The 22,336-nt window shown below is 45.5% G+C and overlaps 1 protein-coding gene across 3 annotated transcripts in view; it reads right to left on the bottom strand.

Moving 5' to 3' along the window:
- Positions 1 to 22,336, bottom strand: part of TNRC6A (trinucleotide repeat containing adaptor 6A) — an 853,894-nt gene that overhangs the window by 713,666 nt on the left and 117,892 nt on the right. For all 3 annotated transcript variants that reach the window (XM_069647380.1, XM_069647382.1, XM_069647381.1), the window contains exon 3: positions 623 to 710. In XM_069647380.1, coding sequence (XP_069503481.1) covers positions 623 to 710 — 88 coding nt within the window. The remainder of the gene's footprint in view (positions 1 to 622; positions 711 to 22,336) is intronic.

Below are 22,336 nucleotides of genomic sequence, written 5' to 3'. Positions count from 1 at the left end.
AATCCTGACACAAAGTAGGCATGCCCTTTAAACTTGTTACAGCCATACACAAAGTGCTTTATTTTTAACATCGAGATTTAAATGCTACTAAATGTCAGCGTAGGGAACGACACTGATCAAAGATAAATGATAAATCCATCATTTGCTGCTCAGTGGATGAGCAGTGTATTCTTATCCAGAACATAATGGATCAACAAGATGTACGAATGCGATAGGTTTTGTTCTATGTCACTTGTATAGCGCCTACTGCCATTGGTAGGATCTGTGCGATCACTTCGAAAAAAAAAATACTGCAGCCCAAAATGCCAAATAGTTTTTTCTTCAAATGGGTTTATATATGCAGGGGAGACCCTTGCAGCCCTCCCATATATTCCCCCCACATTTATTATCACCCTGAGCCCCCACATATATATGCATCAAAATGCAGCTTGTTTAAATCTATATATTGTGCTTTAGTATTTTAGGCTGGACAGTAATGGGGTGGTACCCCATTGGGATAGGCAGGCCCCTTCCGGACTCTCTACATTGATTAAACATTCAATAGCATAGAATCTATCTTGCAGGTAACATGTCACTTTTACAGGTTAAATCTGTATTCCCATGCAAACTTATACTAGCATACCTTCTTCTGAGCAGCTTCCTTTTTCTTTTTGTCTTTTCTCTTTTTCCTTTCTTCCATCAACCGTTCTTCCTCTCCTTGCACTAAATTCCTGTTGGAAAGAAGCATAAATACATCTCAGTTTACTCCGCAACACATTTGTGGACTCCAAAAATCATGCAACTGGAAGCACGGGGGTTTCCCTTCAAGAGCAAACTACTTCATCTCTGGCTAAACCCTTCTGCAAGGAACGAGGCTAATCATGTTGAAACGTTCTGAACCACAAATAATGCTAAACGTCAATTTCCATGTACAGATCTGTAAGTATGCATGCATCTCACTTTTCTTCTACGAGAATATTGCTCAACTAACAAATAATTTGAAGCAGGTAGGACTCAAAATTGGAAAGGCAACCAGAAACAGTTAAAGTACACAGGCAGCGATCACGACTGGTGCTGCTTCATTCAAAGCACCCTTGCATCTGCAGCAAAGCAATGATTGCTTACTGTCACCAATGTGTCCATCCTCTCAAAATCTAACCTCCGCCATCACCCGCCCATTGCAAAGCTTTGCTGCAGCACGTCCCAGACTTCCTCAACCTGGAGAGCCATACTAAATCCCAGTAACAACAATTTGAGTAACTCCAGGGAAACAACTAGGCTCAACATCCTGGGATTTCGACTCCAACATTTCCTTCCTCATCACTAGCTGCCCATAGTAAAGACTCATGGCCTGATCCACAGAGAAATGGACAATGGGTTACTGAGCACTATTACCTATAACCCAGGCTTCTCACCACTCTGCAGATTGCTCTATATGCGAGTTTGATGTAAGCTCAATGTGCAGCCTGTTTGGATAGTTGTATTGTTGGTAGCAGAATACTTTTGGTAGGGTGAAGTATTTTAAAAAAAAATACAAAAATAAAAAAAAATAAACCACGAATACCATTCCTGAGTGCCATAATAGTAAGCAAATAGAATTAATCATCTTCCTTTTCCTTTTCCTCCTCCTCCCATCATTCTCTTTGTGGAATTTAATGCTCATGCAACTGGTCTGGAGACATCACCCAAGTAGTGCAGATCTCAAACCAGAAAAATGCATGTCCGTGTTTGTTGGGAGAATTGCCCTGATTTTAAATTGTAATATAGGCAGGAATGTCATTTATCTGGAGCGTTGCTGCTGCCTATTCTCAAATCGCACCCAAGGCACAAAGAATACTTCAATCCTATGCTCATCGTCTAACAAATGATTAATTTAAAGCTCTGAGAAAAAGTCGACAGATCTGGCTTTATACACATGCTCACCAAAGTTGTTCTTTGGAAACTTTTAGATTACTATGCATGGACCCGCCACGGAGTAGTACAGCCTTGTATTGGCCGTGCAGTCTTTTTTTTAAGGGCAAGATTCACATAGACCTCATTAGAAAAACTATTTCTAGATATCCATGCCCGTTTGTAAAACAAAATAAAAAATAATTTTAAAAAAATGGGAACAATTACAAAAATACCCTGCCCCACAACGTGCTCCAAGAAAGATATTTTTCCATTTTTGTAGGGCCAAGTGAGAGTCCTTAAAGTTTATTAATGTTAAATATGTCAGGTCATACAAGGGAGGACAGCCTCCTGCAGTGCTTTGGGCTTTTGCACATTCAAAAAACGGGCACGCAGGATCTAACAGAAACACAATTTGTTGTATTTTTAATAGGTATCAGGTGGGCCATTAAATAATGCCAACAGCCAAGTGAAAACAGGACCCGTAAGGTTTTAGCAATTTGTGATTTCTAGAGGGTATCTCTTAAGAGTGAAAAAGAGTTGGAGCGAACGCGAGCACCACGCTCGATAATGAAGGGGCAGGGGAAAAAGGTGTCGATGGATGAAGTCTTAGCAAGATCTCACAGCCCCATTCAAGTTACCAAATAACCAACTCATTTTATTGAGAAACATGATAAAAGAGCCACACTGGCACATTATAATGTCCTAGAAGCCACAGTTAACAGCACAAGCAACGCAAAGACGTTGAGGGCTGAGGGCAAAAGCATGCCTGCACAGCTAGCAGGTGCAGGCTAGAAGGCCGTTCGCACACGAGCAAGAGGGGCAAGGTAGTAATTCTGCCAAAAAATAAGACTTGTGGGGCAAAATGCAATGAACTTTGAGGAGGGGGGGCGCGCGAGGGGGGTATGGCGAATAGAAAACCAGCCAGGCAGAGATGGCCACCTTGTAACAAAATGGGAAATCTGCATTTGCATGGCGGCAGTGATAAGCGGACAGGAACGGCACCGGATAAGCAGCCAAGCTACTGGCAATGCTAAGTGGACGAATGTCGCGGGTCAGGCAGCAAGGGGAGTGCAGGGAGGCCTGGGGAGAAGCACGGAGTAGCAGAGGGGGCTCTGGTGCCACAATAAGATGTCCTCAGGGTGAGAACATGTTATGTTAAAAAAGTACTTGTATAGCGCACCGTTACCAACGTAATTGGTCCCCAGGCTCTCTGGCGGATCTGTAAACGAGAAGGTGGGATGGGTTAGTAAGGTGAAGGAGGAGTAGGATAGTGAGACGAGTGGTGTACTCTTGGCAGCTTCAACTCGGTAGACACCGGGTGCTGAGCTTTGGTGCGAGTATTGGATCGGTGTCAGTCCACGTGTGCTGTTGGTGCAGCTTATGTGTTGTTGCAGTGTGGTGAAGTGCATGCAGCTTGATTGTGCGAGAGATGGTTGTGTGAGTCTTTTGAGCAAGATAAGTATGCAGAGAGTTTGAGTTTATATTGGTTAGTGGGTTATACGACATTTAACATTCTCAAGTGAAGTACTAGCTGATCTACATAATTTCGTCTAAGTGTGGCACTCGTTAACCTTCACAATAACTGTCTAGATATGGGCAGGATAATGTTCTCAATTCTAAGTGTGGCACATGCTAACATTCAAGTTCCATCTAGGTATGGCATATGCTAACATTCACAATCCTATCTAGATATGGCGCAGGCTGATGTTCTCAATTCTAAGCGTGGCATATGCTAGCATTCTGCAAATTATTTTAAACCATAGTCTTCTGGTGATTCATTTAACTTCACTGCCAGATTCCATTTTTTTTCTGGCATTACATTCATGCCCTCATTTTGCCCATTACTAAAATGTGGTCTTGACCTCTGACAGGGAAACATTAAGCGGGGCTGAATTACTGCCACCCATATTACATGCTGGATCGCAAATCTGCATTTGTTAAAAATAGTTTGCATTTTGAGACGTCAAACTAAAGTAGCAACAGCACCGTGTAGAAGCACCCCCGGTATGAAAGACTATTCAGGGAAAGGAGCAGTACTTGTGCAAAAGATCAATGGCACAGCCTATGTCGTCCAATTAGGAAACAAACTTTCTACTTCATTATAAAAAGAAGAATTCAGGAAGGAGACCTCACTTAGGTCAACGTTGCAGCACATATAAGTGAATGTTTGATGCAGCCATTTGTGAGGAAAATACAGAATACCCGCAAACCAAAGCAGCCTTTCATCCTGAAGACATACATATATTGACACACTTCTCCCTATGCATTCTGGCTCATAATTGTGCAGGGTTTTGTATAGTGTGAATCTTCAGCCCGAGGCATCATGTCTCTAGAGGACGAGGAACAGCATAAACCAGTTAGGCATTGTTAAAAAGTTCCTAATAGCAGCAGGGACTTAAGAAAATCAGACGATTGCTTTTATTGGGCAAAAGTTTTGGCAAGGAGTTTCAATTCATTGAAGCCAGGACCGCAAATGATATTCGTCAATTTAAGATTTTCCTAATCTAGAACCAATCCACTAACAAGCAGACTAGGTTTGGAGGGGTCTGTTGGTTAGTAACAATGTATTCTTCCAGTACTGTTGGTCTGGCATCAGAGAGGGTTTTAAGTACCAGTCACAAAAACCACACCCCACCTGACCGACAGGCAGGCAGACAGTGCAGGGAAACAAACTCCCAGAGCGATCCAATTCAAACCTCTGTGGGTTCGAAAGAGCATGGCTGCTCCGTTTTGGGCTCCTCCAGCCCCAATATCAGCTTAGTAGAGCACCCAAGATAAACAAGCAGTTTTTCCGAAGTCCATGCGAGATAATGCAACAGGAGCAATTATGGAGAAAAGAAACAAGCAGAAGTTTTTTATTTTTTTCCCCTTCTGTTAAAGACATGCTTCTTCCACTTAGAACATGGGTGGAACCGGAGGACTGACAAATCCAGGGTATTAATCCCTTTTTCCCTAGGGGGAGACCACCCCTTTGAGGCTAGGGAAGGTAACCCACTCAGCAAAACCATCCCTAGGGTTTTGCTAAAGAGGGACCTCACTGGCAGTGACTCCCTTTTAGGGAACAAGTACTCCCATTCCCCTTGGGGAACTCCCTATACCCAATGCACTCGCCTGGCCTATATGGTAGTAGGAAAAAAAGACAAGACGTCTATGTGTTTGGTTAAAGAAAATGTTGAACTTTCCTGCTGCTTGACAACTTTTAGTGAACAACACGCCACTCATTACAGGAACGAGAATAAAAGAACGACAACCCTTGAATGGAGCAGGAAACGAAGTAAGAATAAAGGGCCAACAACACTTGAATGGCGCAGTAGAAACCCAACACAGAGGTGAGGCTCAGATGTGAAAGTTGGCAAGGAGCGGAAGGACGCAGACGTCCAAGGGAGATGCTGTCCACCAGACAAAAGGAAGGGTGTGGGCCCATCATGACAGAGGCTGCGTGAAGCGAAACAGACCTGGCAGTGCAACCAGGTACAAGATGTGGTAGGTCCAGAACCGGCAATCCAGGGACAAAGGGAGGAGTGGGTCCTCTGTTCGCAGACTGAGAGCCAGCAAGAGAGCCGAGACGAGCAGAACGCAAAGAGCATGGAAGAGCGGCAATCCATGGCAAACGCTGCCATCGCATACAAGACAAACACTGACTGGAGCAAGCACCAGAACACAGCAGGTACTCAGGTTGCCCAGTTCAGAGGGAGGAGAGAAGAGAGAACGAATGGGGGAAGAGGGAAGGACTACCCCCACCCCATCCAATCGACAAAAAAAATACACTTTGAGAAGAGTTACACGTACCCGAGAGAAGAGAGAACGAGACAAGTAGAAGGGTTACCGGTGCCCGAGAAACCAGAGCAGCATAAGCCTCGAGAAGGGTCAGAGGGACCCCAAGGAAACTAAGAGCCAGAAGGCGAAATGGGTCAAAGGAACCCTATAGAACTGCCTGAGACAATGGGTGGGGGGAACTCAAAGGATCCACGGGGCACACTAAGCAGAGTGAAAAGCAAATATCATAGGAGCACCAAGGCACCCAAAAGTTGGTTGAAGTGTGGAGAGAACAACCAAGTTGGTGGAAAGGGATCAAAGAAATATCCCTCAACCTAAATTATTTTGGACATTTTGTTTTTCCGAGAACTTATTTTTGTTTGAACGTTGGGAAACTTTGAGGAACTTTTGATAGACTGACGAGAACTGTTTTGAGAAGAACAGTTACTTACTTCTAGCCATTGGATCCAGACCGGAGGGATTCATGGGACAGCCAGAGACACCATTGGGCAGCACCAAAAGTGCAGGGCACTCCACCTATTTTCTTTCATGTTTTGCTAAGTGGTAGGGCCAGCTTAGTACCGAGGACTAATTTAGACTATAGATGAGCACCTTAGTTTAGTTAGGAAGGGAACTCCAGTTTAGTAGTAGGGTCAGGGACAAGTTTACTTTTAATTTAAATAGAAACTACGCACAAACATGCCTGGCTTGTCACAAGACCAGGCAGAAATCTGCATCCATAATACTACTGAGCCCGCTCACTGGGCAAGGGGTGTGAGCATAGGTCAAATCACTCTGGCCAGAACATGGAATTCCAGGGGTCGATATTTGCACAACACTGTGCGCTTCCACCATGCCAGGGTTAATCTCCAAGGAATTGTTTTGTGCAAGCCAGGCACTCCCTAGGCATACTGGTTAGGAGATGCATATTGCCAGATAACTTCACCAGGATTTGGGAGTCGTTGGTGTAGTTAAGAGGGGGAACAACTCAGCCCTTTAAGTTCTGCTAGGGCAGGTGTTTGCAACATTTGTCTCTCCAGATGTTTTGACTACAACTCCCATCATCCCCTAACCAGCATAGTCAATAGCCAGATAGTATGGGAATTGTAGTCAAACATCTGGAGCCAAAGGCTGCAGACCCCTGTGATAGGGGACGAGTATGATGATTTAAAAGAAGTGGAACTATGATGATACTGGTCATACCTCACACATCAGTCGTTTGGATAGTTGTCCGAGTACACTATTGGTATAAACAAACCAATCCAATTCAATGAAGAGGAGGGTAACATATCCCTGATATCATCAGGTGATGGAGCGGTTGCTGATTATTTACAGTGTAGAGAGCTACAGTCCAACAGAACTAAGGCCCTGGCACAGCTGGCATCAACTAAATTATTCCTGTAGTTCCATCGGATACAGTTGAAATACTTAGCAATGACCAGGCCTAAAGTCCAACTCGGCATAGTCAGAGATTGTGCTGCACCACAATTGCCTGGGACTGTTTGGTCACAACACTCTGGTTGTTTCACGAGGACGCTTAGGTGGGAAACGGGTCAACAATTATTCTGGTCCAGTGAAGGACTGTGAAATGCTTTTCTTCTAGTTCTTTGGCACCATGCCAAGATTAAATACACGTAACAATTTGGTGCTTTACAGAAGGTTTTCAATATTTTTAGTGGAATGGGGTTCAAGTGTTGAACCAGGGCAACTTGAGTTAAGTGCATGCAGTGTCACAAATGTCAGATGTTCAAAACTGTTGATAATCATAATAGGGTATGAACCAGCCTAGTCATTTGAAGGTGGAGTGAATATCAAATAGATTTTCTGGATTTTGTTTGAACAATGACTGATGGTATGCCATAGCTTGCAAGGGATAGTCTGTGGGATACAAAGGTTATTCAAGCTAGGAAGGAGCTTTTCAGTTATTTTAGAAGCATCATCAATAGCATGTTTAAAATGTTCCTTCTTTGCTTTTATCACTGAGGTTTTCTAAATCCGTTATCTTGTAAAAAGGGTTTTCATCTCTTGGTCAAAGGAAAACCTCCACAGCCTTTCTAGATGTCCAATTATCCGACGGAAGTAATTTCCTATGAGAACCATTTAGTCCAATTCATATTTTCGGTTTGTTAGTTTTAAAGTAAACCGATTCTACAGTCTTGGTTCTGTGCAGTATTACCTTTACTTTTTAACTTTATTTATATGGGCGCTGCCAAAAAGAACACGGCCCAGAGGCATACAGGGGCCAGGATCAAGGAGATGTTAATAGACAATAACAAACAGACCCTAAACTTGTATTCTAAGCCATTAATGATGCTTATTTAAATAGGTATGTTTTTAGTTTTTTCTTGAAGCATTCCAGCTATTCACAACTTGAAAGGTCTGCAGGCATTGCATTCCAGGTCATGGGCGCTGCCACCCTAAATCCACTTCTTTTGACCACAGGCCGATTAAATCTTGGCACTTCTAAGACTTCAAGGTCATTTGATCTGAGGGGCCTAATTTCTTTTTGCCTTTTTCAGTCTGTCCACCACGTAGGCTGCATATTTTCCTGATAGACATTTATGCATGATGGTGAGAAGGCGAAACTCAATCTTTGCCTCTTACGGGTAGCCAGTGGAGTCCTCGCCTGGCAACCGAGACATGTTTGAATTTTTTTAGGCCCATTATGGCTCTGACCGTGCTATTTTGTAACACCTGCAGCGAGGCTATCTCTCCTTTTCGAGGGTTAACATGGTCAGTGAACTCACTGGTAATTGGAAGAGTTCATCTAGCCGAGCAATGACGGACTCCGTTGTATTGAGGGTTTCTCCAAAGGGATAGTGTTAGGAGGGTTATTCTATACCACCACTGATGTGCGGTTTAGAGGGACCCACCTGCGATGGACCTACAAGGTTTCACCAAAACCTAGGAAAACCTTTCTAATAACATTTGTCTTGCCTAGGGAAGGCATTGTGTCACAAGTATGACACGGACACAATGGGTACAATTTGTAAAATCTTCATTGAAATTGTTGGGGCTGGAGCAACTCCTACTTTGCCTGTTAACTAACATGGCAGTAGGCTCGACCATCAAATAAATAACGCAGTCCTAGTGGAGTCTGTCAAATCAGAATGGCCTATGCTAATAAAACCCAATGCCTGCCCTATCGCTTGCGCAAAAAGTGTAAAAAAGGAGAAATGTATGCAAAAGGAAAAATTAGTGTTCAAATGATAATGTGGTTGAACCAGCTCTCCTCCCCACCTTAGGCCTCACAGAGTAAGGCGGTCCGTGTAGGCAGGATGACACACTCTACCTCGGTTTCCAAATCTATACACAGTTCAAAACCATGCATAAAAGCCTGCCAGGCCTTCCATGTTAAAGTCTTTCTCTGACTTCCAAAATTAGGTTTCAACCAAAATGTCCACAAAGATCCCCCCTCTGGCAGGCTCACACCCTTCACCACACAATTCTCATAGGTCCCCCTGTCAGGCTCAGACACCTCACGATAAAGTTCAACACAAACCTGCAAGGGGGCTCCCTTCCCCAAGCTTATAATACTTCGGGTCTCCAGTCGGGCTCGTACCACTTTCGGATGTCAAAGACTTTCAAATGTACTTGGCTTTCTTTACAGACCGCTGCAGGACCACATTGACTCAAAGTTCACCGTTTAGCTTTCACTCTTCCCTGCTCTAGGAATTGATCTTCATTTCACTTTTGCTGTTCATTTGATTTCTCGCTTTAAACAAGTACCTTTTATGGAGACTTTCGAGTGGGCTACTTTTTCACTGGACCACTCCATTACTTAGGATCACTGATTTCACAGCAGTCCTTTACATCAAAGTGCACTCACATGTCTGCCTTTCTTCGTGTCTCATCCACACACGTAAAGCCTTCACTTACAATATGTTTCTATTTCAACCTAACACCGATCTCAGGTCGCTTGCAAACTCACTGGCTGTGTGCGTCTTTCTCAGTTTTCCGATTTATAATTCACGAGTTGAGGTTACTACCACAGGCTTGGCCTGAACTCCCTAACTCTACTGTTCACCCGGGATGTTATTTACCCCTGAAGACGTTCCCGTAATTATTGTGAGAATCACATTAGAGGAACTGAACATGGTGGGTCTTTTGATATGAGGGCAAAGCAAACGACGCAGGGTGTGGACCACATGGGCTTACTGGGGGCAATAAGGGATAAACACCAGGAACAGCACTTGCTCCCGATCGGGGAGGTTTTGAAGAAGATACGTTACACTAAACAGAGGCGACAGGGTGGGGGTGCTTTTGACGAACAGGGTTAGGGAATGCAGGACAGAGGGGGTTTCACCGCCTACAGGATGGAGAGGGGAGATTGGCCCACGGGGGAGTATCTCAGATCACTTTCCAGAATATTATGAAAACCTTTACGCCCAGCCACACACGCATGGAGAGAGGGAAGTTCAAGAGTATCTGGGGAAGCTTCCTATTCCACTGCTGACTGGGGGAGAGGTCCATGTTGGAGGCAGACATCACAGGGAAGGATGTCCTACTGGCTATAAGCCACCTCAAGCCGGGTAAAGCGCTTGGGAGGACAACTATACAACTGACTTTTACAGGCATCAAGAGGTCCTGGCGGGGCCCGTGGCTAAGGGTTTTAACTTCATCCAGAATGTGGTGGACATGCCTCCCACCCTTCTTGAAGCGTTAATAGCAGTTATCCCTATACAGGGCAAGGACCAGATGCGCAGTGCCTCATATAGGCCAATATCATTGCTAATCATAGACACAAAGATTTACAAGGATATTAGCGTCTCGGCTGGAGATACATTTGCCCCGGCTAGTTCACCCAAAACAGACTGGGTTTATCCAAAACAGGTAGGGCTCAGACAACTTAAGACTCTACACATATTAAACAACCCGGGGATGCAATGGGAGGGGGTCTTGGTCCTCTCCTTTGATAACAAAAAGGCCTTTGACAGGGTCAACTTATCCTTTATGAAAGGGGTCCCCGAGGGAGATTGGTACAGGAGAGCGATGGATGGGGTGGCTCTCGAACCTATACTCTTTTCCCCAGGGGTAAGAGTGGTGGCGAATGGTGGGGTGTGTAAGGAACTCATGGTGGCAACAAGTACGACTAAAATAAGTGATCACAGTTCAAGGGTCTTCATTGAACAATGAATGTTGTATTCAGGTAGGAAAAATGCCTAATCTAAATCGAAGATGGTTGCAAGCTTCGATCATCAAATGAAAATAAGGCAATCCTAGTGACATTGTGTCAAAAATAAAAGCCTATACTAAGAAACCTATTGCCAAACTTTACAACTACTACAAAAAGGGGTGTGGGATAGTTCTCAAGAAAAGAAAGCAGTGTTCTCAAATAATATTTCAGGATGCGATAGCCTGGGTCTCCCTTCCCCACGTTTCAAGCACGGGGTAAAATGGGAGCTTGGAGCACAGTACAGTCTCGGGCTTCTCCATCACGAGACGACAGTTCAATTGGTGGTTCTCAGGACTGACAAAGGCCAAGTCTCGTTTCATTTGAAAGTCTCTTACCTTCGGGGGCCTGACGTGTTCAGCAATAACAAAACAAAAGTCCCTTTAACCAATTGAAAGTTGGTTAGGGTGATGGTCTCCCCCTTGGGTCCCTCTCTTCTGGACGCTGACACTTCACATATCGTATTCCTCAATTTATAAATCAGTTCTTTTCTGAATAAAAACTTTGGATGATAGCTTCCCCCATGGATCTCACTCTGCCGGGCTCAACCCTTCTTCTCTGGCATCCCCCCTTCGGGTTCACTCTTGCCATCTCTGAACATTTGCTTTCACTTTTCTCAATCTTAGGGTGCCAAATTTCAACCCTTCGATCCCCCCCTCTTCTGGGCTCCAACCCCTCTCGATTCTTTGCCTCCCTTCACCGGATTTACTGCGGCTCTCGATCAGGGTGAAAGCGGCTCACCATTGGATCCCCTCTTCTAGGCGCTGACCCGCTTTACTTTCAATGTTCCCTTTCTTTATACAGTTCAGGGTGTGTGATTCACCTCCCTTTCTTTCACACTGCTTGCAGGTCAAGTCTTGATCGTACAGGGATTTTGCTTTAACCACTGTATGACCACTTTGACCTATTTCACTGGCCTTCCTACGGGCTACTGGTAATTGCAGTTTCGTTCAGATGGGGATCGACCAGAGAGTTTAGCACCCACGTGGTGCCTGTTTCCCTCAGTAGCTTGTCTCCCCTAACAGTTTTACTCTTCTTTCATAGTTCATCAATTTTGATTAAAAAACTTGCCACTTTGTGAATCTCACTCAACACAGCCCAGTTCTCATCGGTTCTCCCCTCGACTCACTGGCTGCGATGAACCGCTTGGCTTTTGGCTTCTCTGGAGTCAAGGTAAGTACCACGGGCGCGGGAGCGGGAGCTTTTCTCGCCCCAGCTTATCGGCATAGGCTTGCCCAGTGTATCGTTGACATCTGCTGCAAGACACTTGTGCTATTGTTCGCAGTCCATGTCTTTCTTCCGCGAAGGTTCCGTGGGTCTGGGACGAAAAGGGCAAGGTACTTCTCACCTCACCACCTTCCAGATTCCTGTCGCCTTTCTCCTTTGCTTGAACTGCTGCACCTGGTTAGCCATCTTGTCGTGCTGTCTGCCCTGCTCGCCTTGCTCGGATTGTGCTTTCCTACTCCACCTTTCATCCCTGTGGGGAAATGAAAGGTCTGTCAGGTGTGCGTGTGTGATTTTGGTTAATTGCCTGACTCTACCTGACCCCCCCTGACCCTCAGGTTGGGACATGTCAGGTAAACAGGTTAAATATTAGTCTGTTGTCTTGTGTCTCGGGAGAAATTGTTTGTGTCGGAAAAGGAAAGGGTTGGAGTGTAAAAAGCAGGTGGTAGAGTTTCAAAATATCCTACATGGTCGGAAGGGAAGCGGTGTCACATGGAATTATAGCATTCAGATTTGGGGTGCTCTCAGAAGGGTAGGCTTTGTTAAATGGACGAGAATGACTGGGAAGGAGAACAGAACAGAGGGAATGGTAGTGTTCTGTCATAGTGGATTGGGTGTTCGGAAAATGACAGAGGAAGGGGATTGGTAGGGTTTGTGGGGCAAATGGGAATAACTGGGACTGTGAAATAAAGAGGGATTTTATCTATATTTATTTTACCCAAGTAGGTTGCTAGTGCGGCAAATCAGAAGGACGGGAAGAAAAGTGACAGAGTATTCTGACAGGGAACCAGAAAACAGGGTTTTGGGAAAAGATGTTTTCTGAATATGACAGGTTTGAGATCCTAGGGGGATTGGTTCTGTACTGAGGAGTTATTGGCCTTGGCTACAGAAGATTTATTGTGAGGAGGGGGTTCGAGTATCCTACAAAAGGCCTTAAGGCCTCCTTTTCTCCTTCCCTGGTAGTAAACCGCGTCTCACCTGGAGTATTCTCCCCCTCTCCTCCGGCCCCCCACCCCGCAAGTCCAACCCCTGACACCCCTACCCAGGTGATCCTCCCCGCTCGTCCAGCCCCAGAGCGCCAGCCGTTCCCTGGCCACCTGAATAAGGGATTCTCGAGGTCTTATGGAGAACACCCTCAGGTTTCTCACAGGTAACCAGGTCAATAATGTTGAGCAGAGGTACCAGGAAGGGATATTCCCCTATAGCCCCTGAGGAATACACTGGTGATGGAGCCCAGGGTAATTGGCTTGTGGGGTAGTAGGGACATAACGGAGTAACAATAGAAGGGCGGGAAGTGAGTTTTTACAGACAATGCTCAGCTGTACTTCACAAATTCGCAGGCCTCAGTGCCTGCCCTGCTAAAGGGACTGGAGCAATATGGGGAAATATCAGGGTTTAAGATTAACCTCGACAAATCTGTGGTATTTCTAGCTCGGAATTGGAGTCAGGAGGACAGGGACTTGGGTGAGAGATTGGGGATTCACGACGTAGCAGGAGGATTATGCTACAATGGGAATCGAGATTGCGAGACACGCCGGGAATTTGTTTGAAAATAATGATCTCCCACTTTGGGGCAAGATACAGGAGGACTTGCACCGTTGGGGAAGGAGCGGTCTCTCGTGGATGGCACGTTTGAATTGCGTCAAGAGGACGGTCCTCTCAAAGCGGTTTTTGTTTCACATGCTCCCCCACGGTGGTTCCGGCCAAGGTGGCAAATAGAACGGGGGTACAACCTAAACAGGAGAGGGTGTGTGGGGGGGATTCCAAGACCTCATTGCTTTCTACAGGTTAGCTCAACTGAGAATGATGAACCATTTAGACCCTAAATCAATGAAACCATGGGTAAATATGGACAATACGGGTCCTGGAGCCAGATATGTTGGGTGAGTGGACATGGGTCCCACAGAAGGAGATTCCCCTCCCCACCCCCTTGACACATCCCGGCAGACACTATTTTGGCAGTGTTTCGGGTGCTTTGGCATGAGGGTGGTGCTACCCGTTGGCCATCGACGTGGCCCTAATTTCTTAGCTGTATCTGACTGCCAACCCTGAGAAACTTCATTGTAGAGCCTCTACAGTTCCCATCGTAGAAGGAGGCAGGACTGTCAAGGGCGTGGCAGCTGTGGGAGTGGGGGCAAGTTTAGGTTTCTAGCCAGTCTGGAGGAATGCTTGGGTATAATGGGGGCTTTTGGCCTTCCGATACTTGCAGTTGAACGGAGTGTTGATGAGGCCAAACTGGGGACAAAATGTATGCAGGGAGCTCACCCCCTCTGAAAAACTACTGTTGCAAGAAATATGAAAGGTCAGATATCGCGACTCTATTGGGGAACTGAGGCGGAGCGACCCCATTGATATACTTCTGACAAGGACGAAGTGGGCCAAAGACTTGGCGATAGACATAACTCTCCAGTTGTGGGGCAAGATATGTAGAAGGGTTAAGATGTCCACGTTGTCCTTGCAATAGCGAATGCAGACGTTCAAGCTGATACATAGATGGCTTTACCCACCATGTATCCAGGGGTGGATTTGCACTGTTGGCATTGTAAACAGGTACATTGTGACTATTATCACATGTGGTGGGGCTGCTCACTCATACAGAAATACTTGACGGAGATCTTGGAGTGGCTGAAAGATTTGGATGGAGTGCAAAGGCCTCTGTTGCCAGGTATGCTGCTGTTTGGGGTGCATGAGATGGACATCGACGTGGGGGAAGGAAGGTCAAAATGTTGGCTAGGTTTTGAAAATGATACCGCTGACGATGATGGTGCCACTGGCCTCGATGACTTCGACTTGTCCTTTGACTTATGGCTGAAAGGATTCCTCAATGACATTGTGATGAGACCTCGGTGGGAATCTGGCCTTTGTCCCGGGCTGGAGGGCACACAGGACTGGCTCGAGCCCCTTCCTTACCAGCTTCAGAAGGCGCAGTAGGAGCCTGGCCTACTTGCCTCAAGATTTTCTGGCTCTCGAAATGTTTTTGTATTTCCTGCCTGAATAATTCCTATAAAGCCAGAGGAAAGGCATTAGGGAGACAAGATATAGGCCTCTATGGAGAGAAGTCAGGCAAGGAAGGCAATTTGTGATGCCTTTTCTTCGATTTCCTCGACGGATTGGTGGGAGTCACTCCGTGACCTGGACCTTTTTGTCTTTTTCCGTTGAGGAGAGTCGACTCTCGCCCGTGCTTCAGTTCCGTTTTTCAGAGTAAGCTTCCGTTTCGTAAACTACGGCGTGCTTTCCATGTTTCATTATGCTTCATGCTATGTGTTCACTGTCACAGTACGATGGTTGTAGGATGAGTGTCCAGAGTATTACAGTACTGAGTTCAGGAGACAGGCAGGTCAGGTCGTAGGAGTAGGACAGGATTATTTGGTATATGTGTTGCAGCTTCTCCAAACTCATCAGCTTCATTTACAAATACGTGTGCCGTCAAAGGGCATGTTGAGAAGTCTGGACAGTACGTCTGGGGCAAATCCTGATTTCCGTAAACATGCAAATCTGCAGATCACTGTACCAATACATATGCTGGAATTGCTGTGGCAAAAAAACGCTGCCCCTCCACATCTGGCAAGGGTGCAAAGAGCTGGCTTTTTAAAAAAATGTGCATTAATATAATGTGGGTAATTCCATCTCTTAAAGGGAAATCTGCTGATCATAACCTCCATGCAAAAACCATAGTGTGTATCTGGGTCCTGCTGCATCAGTATCGTGATTTGCAGTGCCTGCTCTACCAGTTCAGAGTACAGATTTGCCCATTTGACAGCTGCAGTGACAGCGAAGACTCTGCAGCACAAGGGCCACATTAAGATATGTTGCACCTGTACCAAAACTATGATGATCATAAGCAGCCCATGATGGTGGTAGGATAAACTCTAAAAGCTATGCCTGAGTTTAGGTATGGTGCATGGCACTACTTATGATCATAGCAGCCACATACAATTTGATATGGCACATGTGTAAGCGCCTGTTAGCCTGCTCCGCTGTGGAAGGTGAGGTGTATTCTGGCTAGACAGGCTAAGCCTGCTAAATGACAGGAGCCTGAATGGCCATGCCTCCTCTTTGTTCTCTTTGTGAGGGTAGAGAACGCTCTCCGCCCCTCCAGAGACAGCCGCTCACAAAGCAGCTGCCCTGGGACCAGGCATCAAAGAAGCACTCCAGTTCAAAGGGAGCAGACTCACATCAGGGCGCTGCATTACTAAAGGCCTTTGGTCCTAGTGAGAAGGGAAGGGAAGGGGCTGGAGTAGTCAGAAGGGCTGTGTTAAGTGGACGGAGACCACCAACATGTTGTTTCACTCTGCCTCTCTGGCTCGCTCTTCCTTCCTGTTCCCTCCACATTCTCTAGAGCAAGGCACTCTGGTTGTAATGTCAGATGGGCAAAGTCAACTTCTTTCACAAACCGGGATTGGACCACTAAGGCAAGCTAGCTTTAGTCCAATCAGCTGTAGACAACTTTAAAAGAAGGGGTCCCCCACCACTTCTTTGCTTAACTCTGGAACAACACCCGAGAGAGGATTCACTGTACCTCTCTTGGAAGAGTTGTACTTCCAAAGCCCTAAAAAAACCAAAATACAGAAGGAGCAGTCCAAGCCAGACGAGAGCTCTGCCCCCTACCCACTCCGAGGCCACACAGGGGGTGACATTTTGCTGTGGACCAGAACCTGGAATTCCACACCAGACTATCCACTGTGTAGGAGAGCAGACGCCGAAAGAAATCATCCTGCGCTGGAGCCCTTGAATTGGGTCTCAGCTCAGCACCGGACCAGATCTGCTAAAGGTCCCCTTTCCGCCACCTCGAAACTGGTCGGACAGCCATCAAAGCGAATTCAATTCCATCGATACCAATGGATCCCAGTGGTCCTACTTTCTAGTAGTCCTCCATACCTTTGAACAATTGCTCAAACGTTGAACCGCTCCACGCTTCATTGTGCCTTTACTGAGCCCGTCACCTGCTAGACTCAAATCAACCACTCAACACCAAAACCCGAATCGAACCGCTGGTGAGTCACTTGCCGACTCAGAGCAATGGGTAACACCAGGACTCAAACCGCTGTTTCAACAAACCGCACATTGGAGAAACAGGATCACCATTTTGACAACTGTCTTGAAGCACTAGAGTGTCACTCATTGACCCTTCCCGGCAGTTACAACTCTACCTCGAAGAGATCTTGGTGAGTGCCACGACCTGCATCGCTGAATGCCGCCTTCGAACCGCACAGAGCTACTGCATTTGAACCTGCTTGATGCCCCCTTGCTGCTTAGGCCCACATGATCCACTGAGCTTGAACCTCTCATCACTGCGAGAAGCCAAGTGAAAACAGGACCCATAAGGTTTTAGCAATGGACCCGCCAAAGACCCGAAAACAAGGTACACTCAACCAATAACAGCCCCCTTGGTACAGCGAGACTGGTTAGGTCACTTTTGCACCTGTTTTCACCCTTTTTGTGGTTAACAATTTGTCCATCACCCCTGTATTCATTCTCAAGAGTGATACGTCATTCTATCTGTTGCATCTTCTATTCTTTCAACAGAGGTGTGCTTTGTACAGTGTTTTCTAGATAGTTCTATTGTAGATGGTGCGTTTGATTAAAGTGGATACATTTTTATAGAACCTTGGACATTCCCCTTATTTTGTACTGTATTACTGTATTTGTCACAAGTGGATCACATTCACACCCCTCTTAAGAGCATAGCTTTCCCTCAGCCCAACTTAACACAAAAGGCAAAGAAAGAACCCTCTTAACTGTGCCCGCTTCGCCGTCATGATTTTGTTGGCTCTTTGTAGAAGTGTGAAGGCTCAGTGTGCATTTTCAACCCTACTCATCTGTGTACCCCTGCAGAGCAGGATCCAATCAGTCACACCCACATCGACTGGGATAATTTTGAGCTATTGACCGTAAAATTGATAGTTATTCTGTTTGACTTCCTGAGCAGTGGATGCCTGGCATTCATTGACACCATTATCTACTGGAGACCATGGGTAGCAAAACAGACGACTAGCAAGGAACTTAACCCGAAGGTTCTTTTAGACAAGTTAACTGTATCCGAGATGGATGGGGATGCAGACCTTACACGTACATCAATAATCAGGTCGACTCAGTTAGTTGGCAAATATCAACTGTTTTAATAACAATTCTCTAAAACAGGGAGTACAACCTGCATCTACGGACACTGTACAAGCATTCTCAGCGATTTACATGAAAAAATACAAATATATAGCAAAAACTTGTCATGAGTGATCTCATACTATGTGGCAAAAGAAAAAGCCTACGGGGGAAGTGATAGGTTTAAACGGAACATCCAAGTATACTTTCTATGGGGTACGAGATTGTATGAGATTGTGATTGGGTCTCTATGGTCAGGTGGATGGCTATGCAAGTCATCTTCCGCGTCATGAAAATACATGTTTTATTTGCTTTCAAACTATAGGGCTCTTCTGCTACGTGGCCCTCTACAATTGGTTGGCACGCTTGTAACCTTCTGGAATATTCCACTCGATAGCAGCACGCAAGCTGGTAGCCCTGGTGCTGAAGGCGTTGGCATGGTCATGCCTCCCCACCCAATTAGCCCATCATCACTCCTACTGTCTGCCATTCAATGAGTTCTTTGAACTCGGCCTTGCAAAGGATCACTGTGCCCGAGAATAGAGGGGAGTGTGAGCAGGGCCTTATCTTCTGGTCTAGGTGTAGCTCCCCTAAAGTCTAATCTCATCTTGACCATGTGACAGGAGACTGTGTTATGAACTCTTTTGTTACATTTAAGACTATTAAATGAATAAAACCGGTCGCATCTAGTGTTTCTCCATTACACCTAAACAGGAGCACATCTTGCTGCTCATGTTCATTGTATCGTCTCGAATAGATAACCAGTTTTTTGGCTGCCTTAACCCTTGACACTAGGCCAGACAAGCCTTCTCGAATCTTCCTTCGTCATCAGCTGTTTATTCAAATGTGCCACATTTTACACACACACAAACACACACACACACACACACACACACACACCCCCGCCTGCAGTCTATTCACTACATATAGCCAGCCTTATGATTAGTCTACTTGCGTTACTGCATCTGTACAATTATAAAACGGCTTTGCATTTTCTTCTGTGCTATGTGTGTGTAATCTTCATATTGCTCATGAAATAATTATTTACGCCATCAGATTCTATACGGCCCATTCGCCTTTTTCATTGGCATCTCTTCTGGGTGCGTCATTTCAGATTAACGTGACGTCACCAGTCTTACCTTTCATTCATCCTCATAATTCTTCCAGGACTTCCTTCAGAATATTGTCATTTCTCTGCGGATACATCATGCAGGGTTTTCTCAATGGATACCTTGTTTCAAGGACTCTTCGCGGTATAGGGATCATTATTGGTGTCATGCATGTCGCAATTTCCAGTTGCCAACATATAGGGAAAATGGGGGCGGGACTTCTGGTAGAGGCACTTGGCTCCTCCTTTACACTCCCCTCTCTGGTTGATTCATCGACCACTCTCCCATCAGTTTTCACATCTAGACATCCTCGTCTGAAATAGTGCTTCTTTGGAGTCCATATCTTCATTACTCCTTTCAGTGATCCTGACTATTTTACATGTGCATCGACTTTCCATGTCATGAGATTACACTGTCCATTCGGACTGCAATAGATCCATCTTCCCACATACTTCTTGTGGTTTATCAGATATAGGAACTTTGTTCCCTCAGGTGCATGAATACTGGCCTTTATATAGTCTCTAATTTCTTCATCTGTCAGCTCTTTGGGTCCAAACCCTGACTCGACATCGATCATGATCTTCATTCCTGTTGCTTTCTTTGCTGTCTTCTTGCACGGTGTGATTATTATCCTGATCACACATAATCCAAACATGAGCATCACCAACAATGCTCCAAGTAACTTGAAGATATTCACCATCCATTGTGGAACCCATAAGAAGATAGATGCAAACCAGCTGTCATCTGCAATATCTTCCACTTCATTTTTCATCTTGAAGTGCAAATTCGTCAGCATCGTTATGACCTTTGTCAAGGTCATCGTGAGAAGGTATGAATGTGCAACATGATTCTCCGATTATGGCACAAACACCTCCATTCATGGCTGTAATCATATCCAAGACATATCTATTCTGTAGGGTCATCAGTCCTATGGCTCTCAGCTCTTCCTTGATAGTGTTGAATCCCTTTATGGTAGTATTAATCATCTGCAGGAGCTCCCATTTGGTTATCTGTAACCATTTGGCATTTGCCATCGTCTGAATCCCTGGCATGAAGATTTTCGTGAATACTGCTGAGGTCTGGCTGAACAACCTGTGTTCATACGGAATAGAATTAAAGGCTTCCATTGATTTAGCAGAAAAGTAGTTTGCCCTCTTTGTTCGATTGAGGAATTCAACTGCTCCCTTTCTCTGGTGAGCATCTGCCTTTGGGAACTCTCCAATGTTCAAGTCACTCTTCGGAATCACCAACACTGGAACATGGACAATCACCATAGAACACAGCCCTCCGATTGCCTTGGGCAGCTTCATGTATGCGCTGGATCCACAGGCCCAGTAGTGGTTCATTATCACTTCTGTTCCATCCTTCATTCCTGGTACATCGAAGATTCGACTGCATTGCTGATTCTCTCCAACCTTTCGTTTGCCTTTGTTTCTGAAACGCAGCTCTGCACTAGCCAGATGCACAATCTGCAACAGTCCTTTGTCCTAACCCATGTCAGCCGCTTTGCAAGCTTCGGCCAGAGGGGTTTGCATGCTTTTACAACACGATCCAACTGGTTTGTGATGTCCTGTTACTGCCACCGCTCTGCATACAACTATGCCTTCTTCCCATCCATCTGGATAAAGTACTGTTCCCCAGATTTGCATCTGGCCTCTCCTTCCATCTTTGTATTTCTTCATCATTCTTTCCTTGGCAATTGAGCTCGTTTATTTCCCCCATCTGATTCCTGCTCCCTCCATTCCAGGCTGTTCGTATCTTATCTCATGATCTCTGGTGTGTGGTCCCTACCTTGTCTTTAAATCTTGCACATAATTATCTTCTGTAGCTGACCATTCAGTCACCCATACCAAGGATGCTGTTCGACCCTGAAACTGACCTTGTATGGCAGAGAGCAAGGCGAGTCCAGAAATGAGCTGTCTGGACTGCTATTTCTTTAGCTATGAATATCTCAGATTTCCCCATAGCATAAGGTAGGAGAGCACAAACATAGCAACTCTCCTCAGAGATCCGCTTTCTCACCTCTGTTGATGCAACATGTTATTTGCCAAATGTGCTGTACGGTCTAGATAATTATTGAGCTCATAATCCTCTTCCCTTGTGCTTCTCTTGGATCTCCCTTTTGCCAAAGGAGCTCGTACATAATGATCATGAAGCATATCAAAATCAGACCATCCTACAGGGGAATCATAGGAACATTTGTCAGACAAATGGGTGACTTCACATGTGTCACTGGTGTAGGGATAATCAAATATGGCCTTGGCCTCTTTACAACAGATACTTCTGCCTATGTCACTGGAGTGGGAAGAATGAAAGGGACTTCCATCTTTTTGGGACCAATGAAGTAAACAGCTCCCTTTTCCAATTGTCGAACTCAAAGTCAAGATTAGGCATTTTTAGCACATCAACACTTCCTACAGTCCAATTTAAAAAAAACTGGCGGCTCGAACTTAGGTTTAGCACTCTTGCTAAAATATCTATAAAAAGAGTGTCCGGGGTGAGCCACAGTCCAAATGCACACTTGCATTTATTTAAATCAGCAATCTTAGTGTCGTCCTTCCTGGTTATCGATCGAGTCTGCGCATGCTGAACTACTTCTTGTCTTGCTTCTGAATCAATGTGTGAGGGTGCATCGGTCTCACCAGCATATGGCTTCACGTCGCCCAAGTGAATCCAGGGGTGCCTTTCTTGAACATTTACTGCTGAAAGAGTGATATTCACCACTACAAAGGGTCCACTAAAACGGGGCCCTAGCCACTTCCTGTGAAGTTACGCACTCGGACTTGATCTCCAATAAAAAGTCTAGATACAGGTAGTAATTCCTCTAGTCCGGTTGCTGAATGATCTTCATCTGTGTCCCGAGACTGACACCCCTTGCGCTTAAGTTTATCTGAAATGACAGATACTAGCAGTCATATGTCAAGTACGCACGTAGCTCATTGCCTAACAATTCTGCAGTCATCTAGGCATCAATTATGCTCCTCGATGGAGGAGACAAGGGCATTCTCATTCGCCTCCCTGTTAATAATTTATGGGGTGTGAGGTGGTGGTCCGACCCAGGCCGATTCCTTAATGCATATAATGCAAGGAGAAGGCAATACAG

This window comes from Ambystoma mexicanum, chromosome 2q (genome assembly GCF_040938575.1).
Source record: "Ambystoma mexicanum isolate Mex_15411 chromosome 2q, UKY_AmexF1_1, whole genome shotgun sequence".
NCBI lineage: Eukaryota > Metazoa > Chordata > Amphibia > Caudata > Ambystomatidae > Ambystoma > Ambystoma mexicanum.
This window is presented reverse-complemented; position numbering and strand designations above follow the sequence as displayed.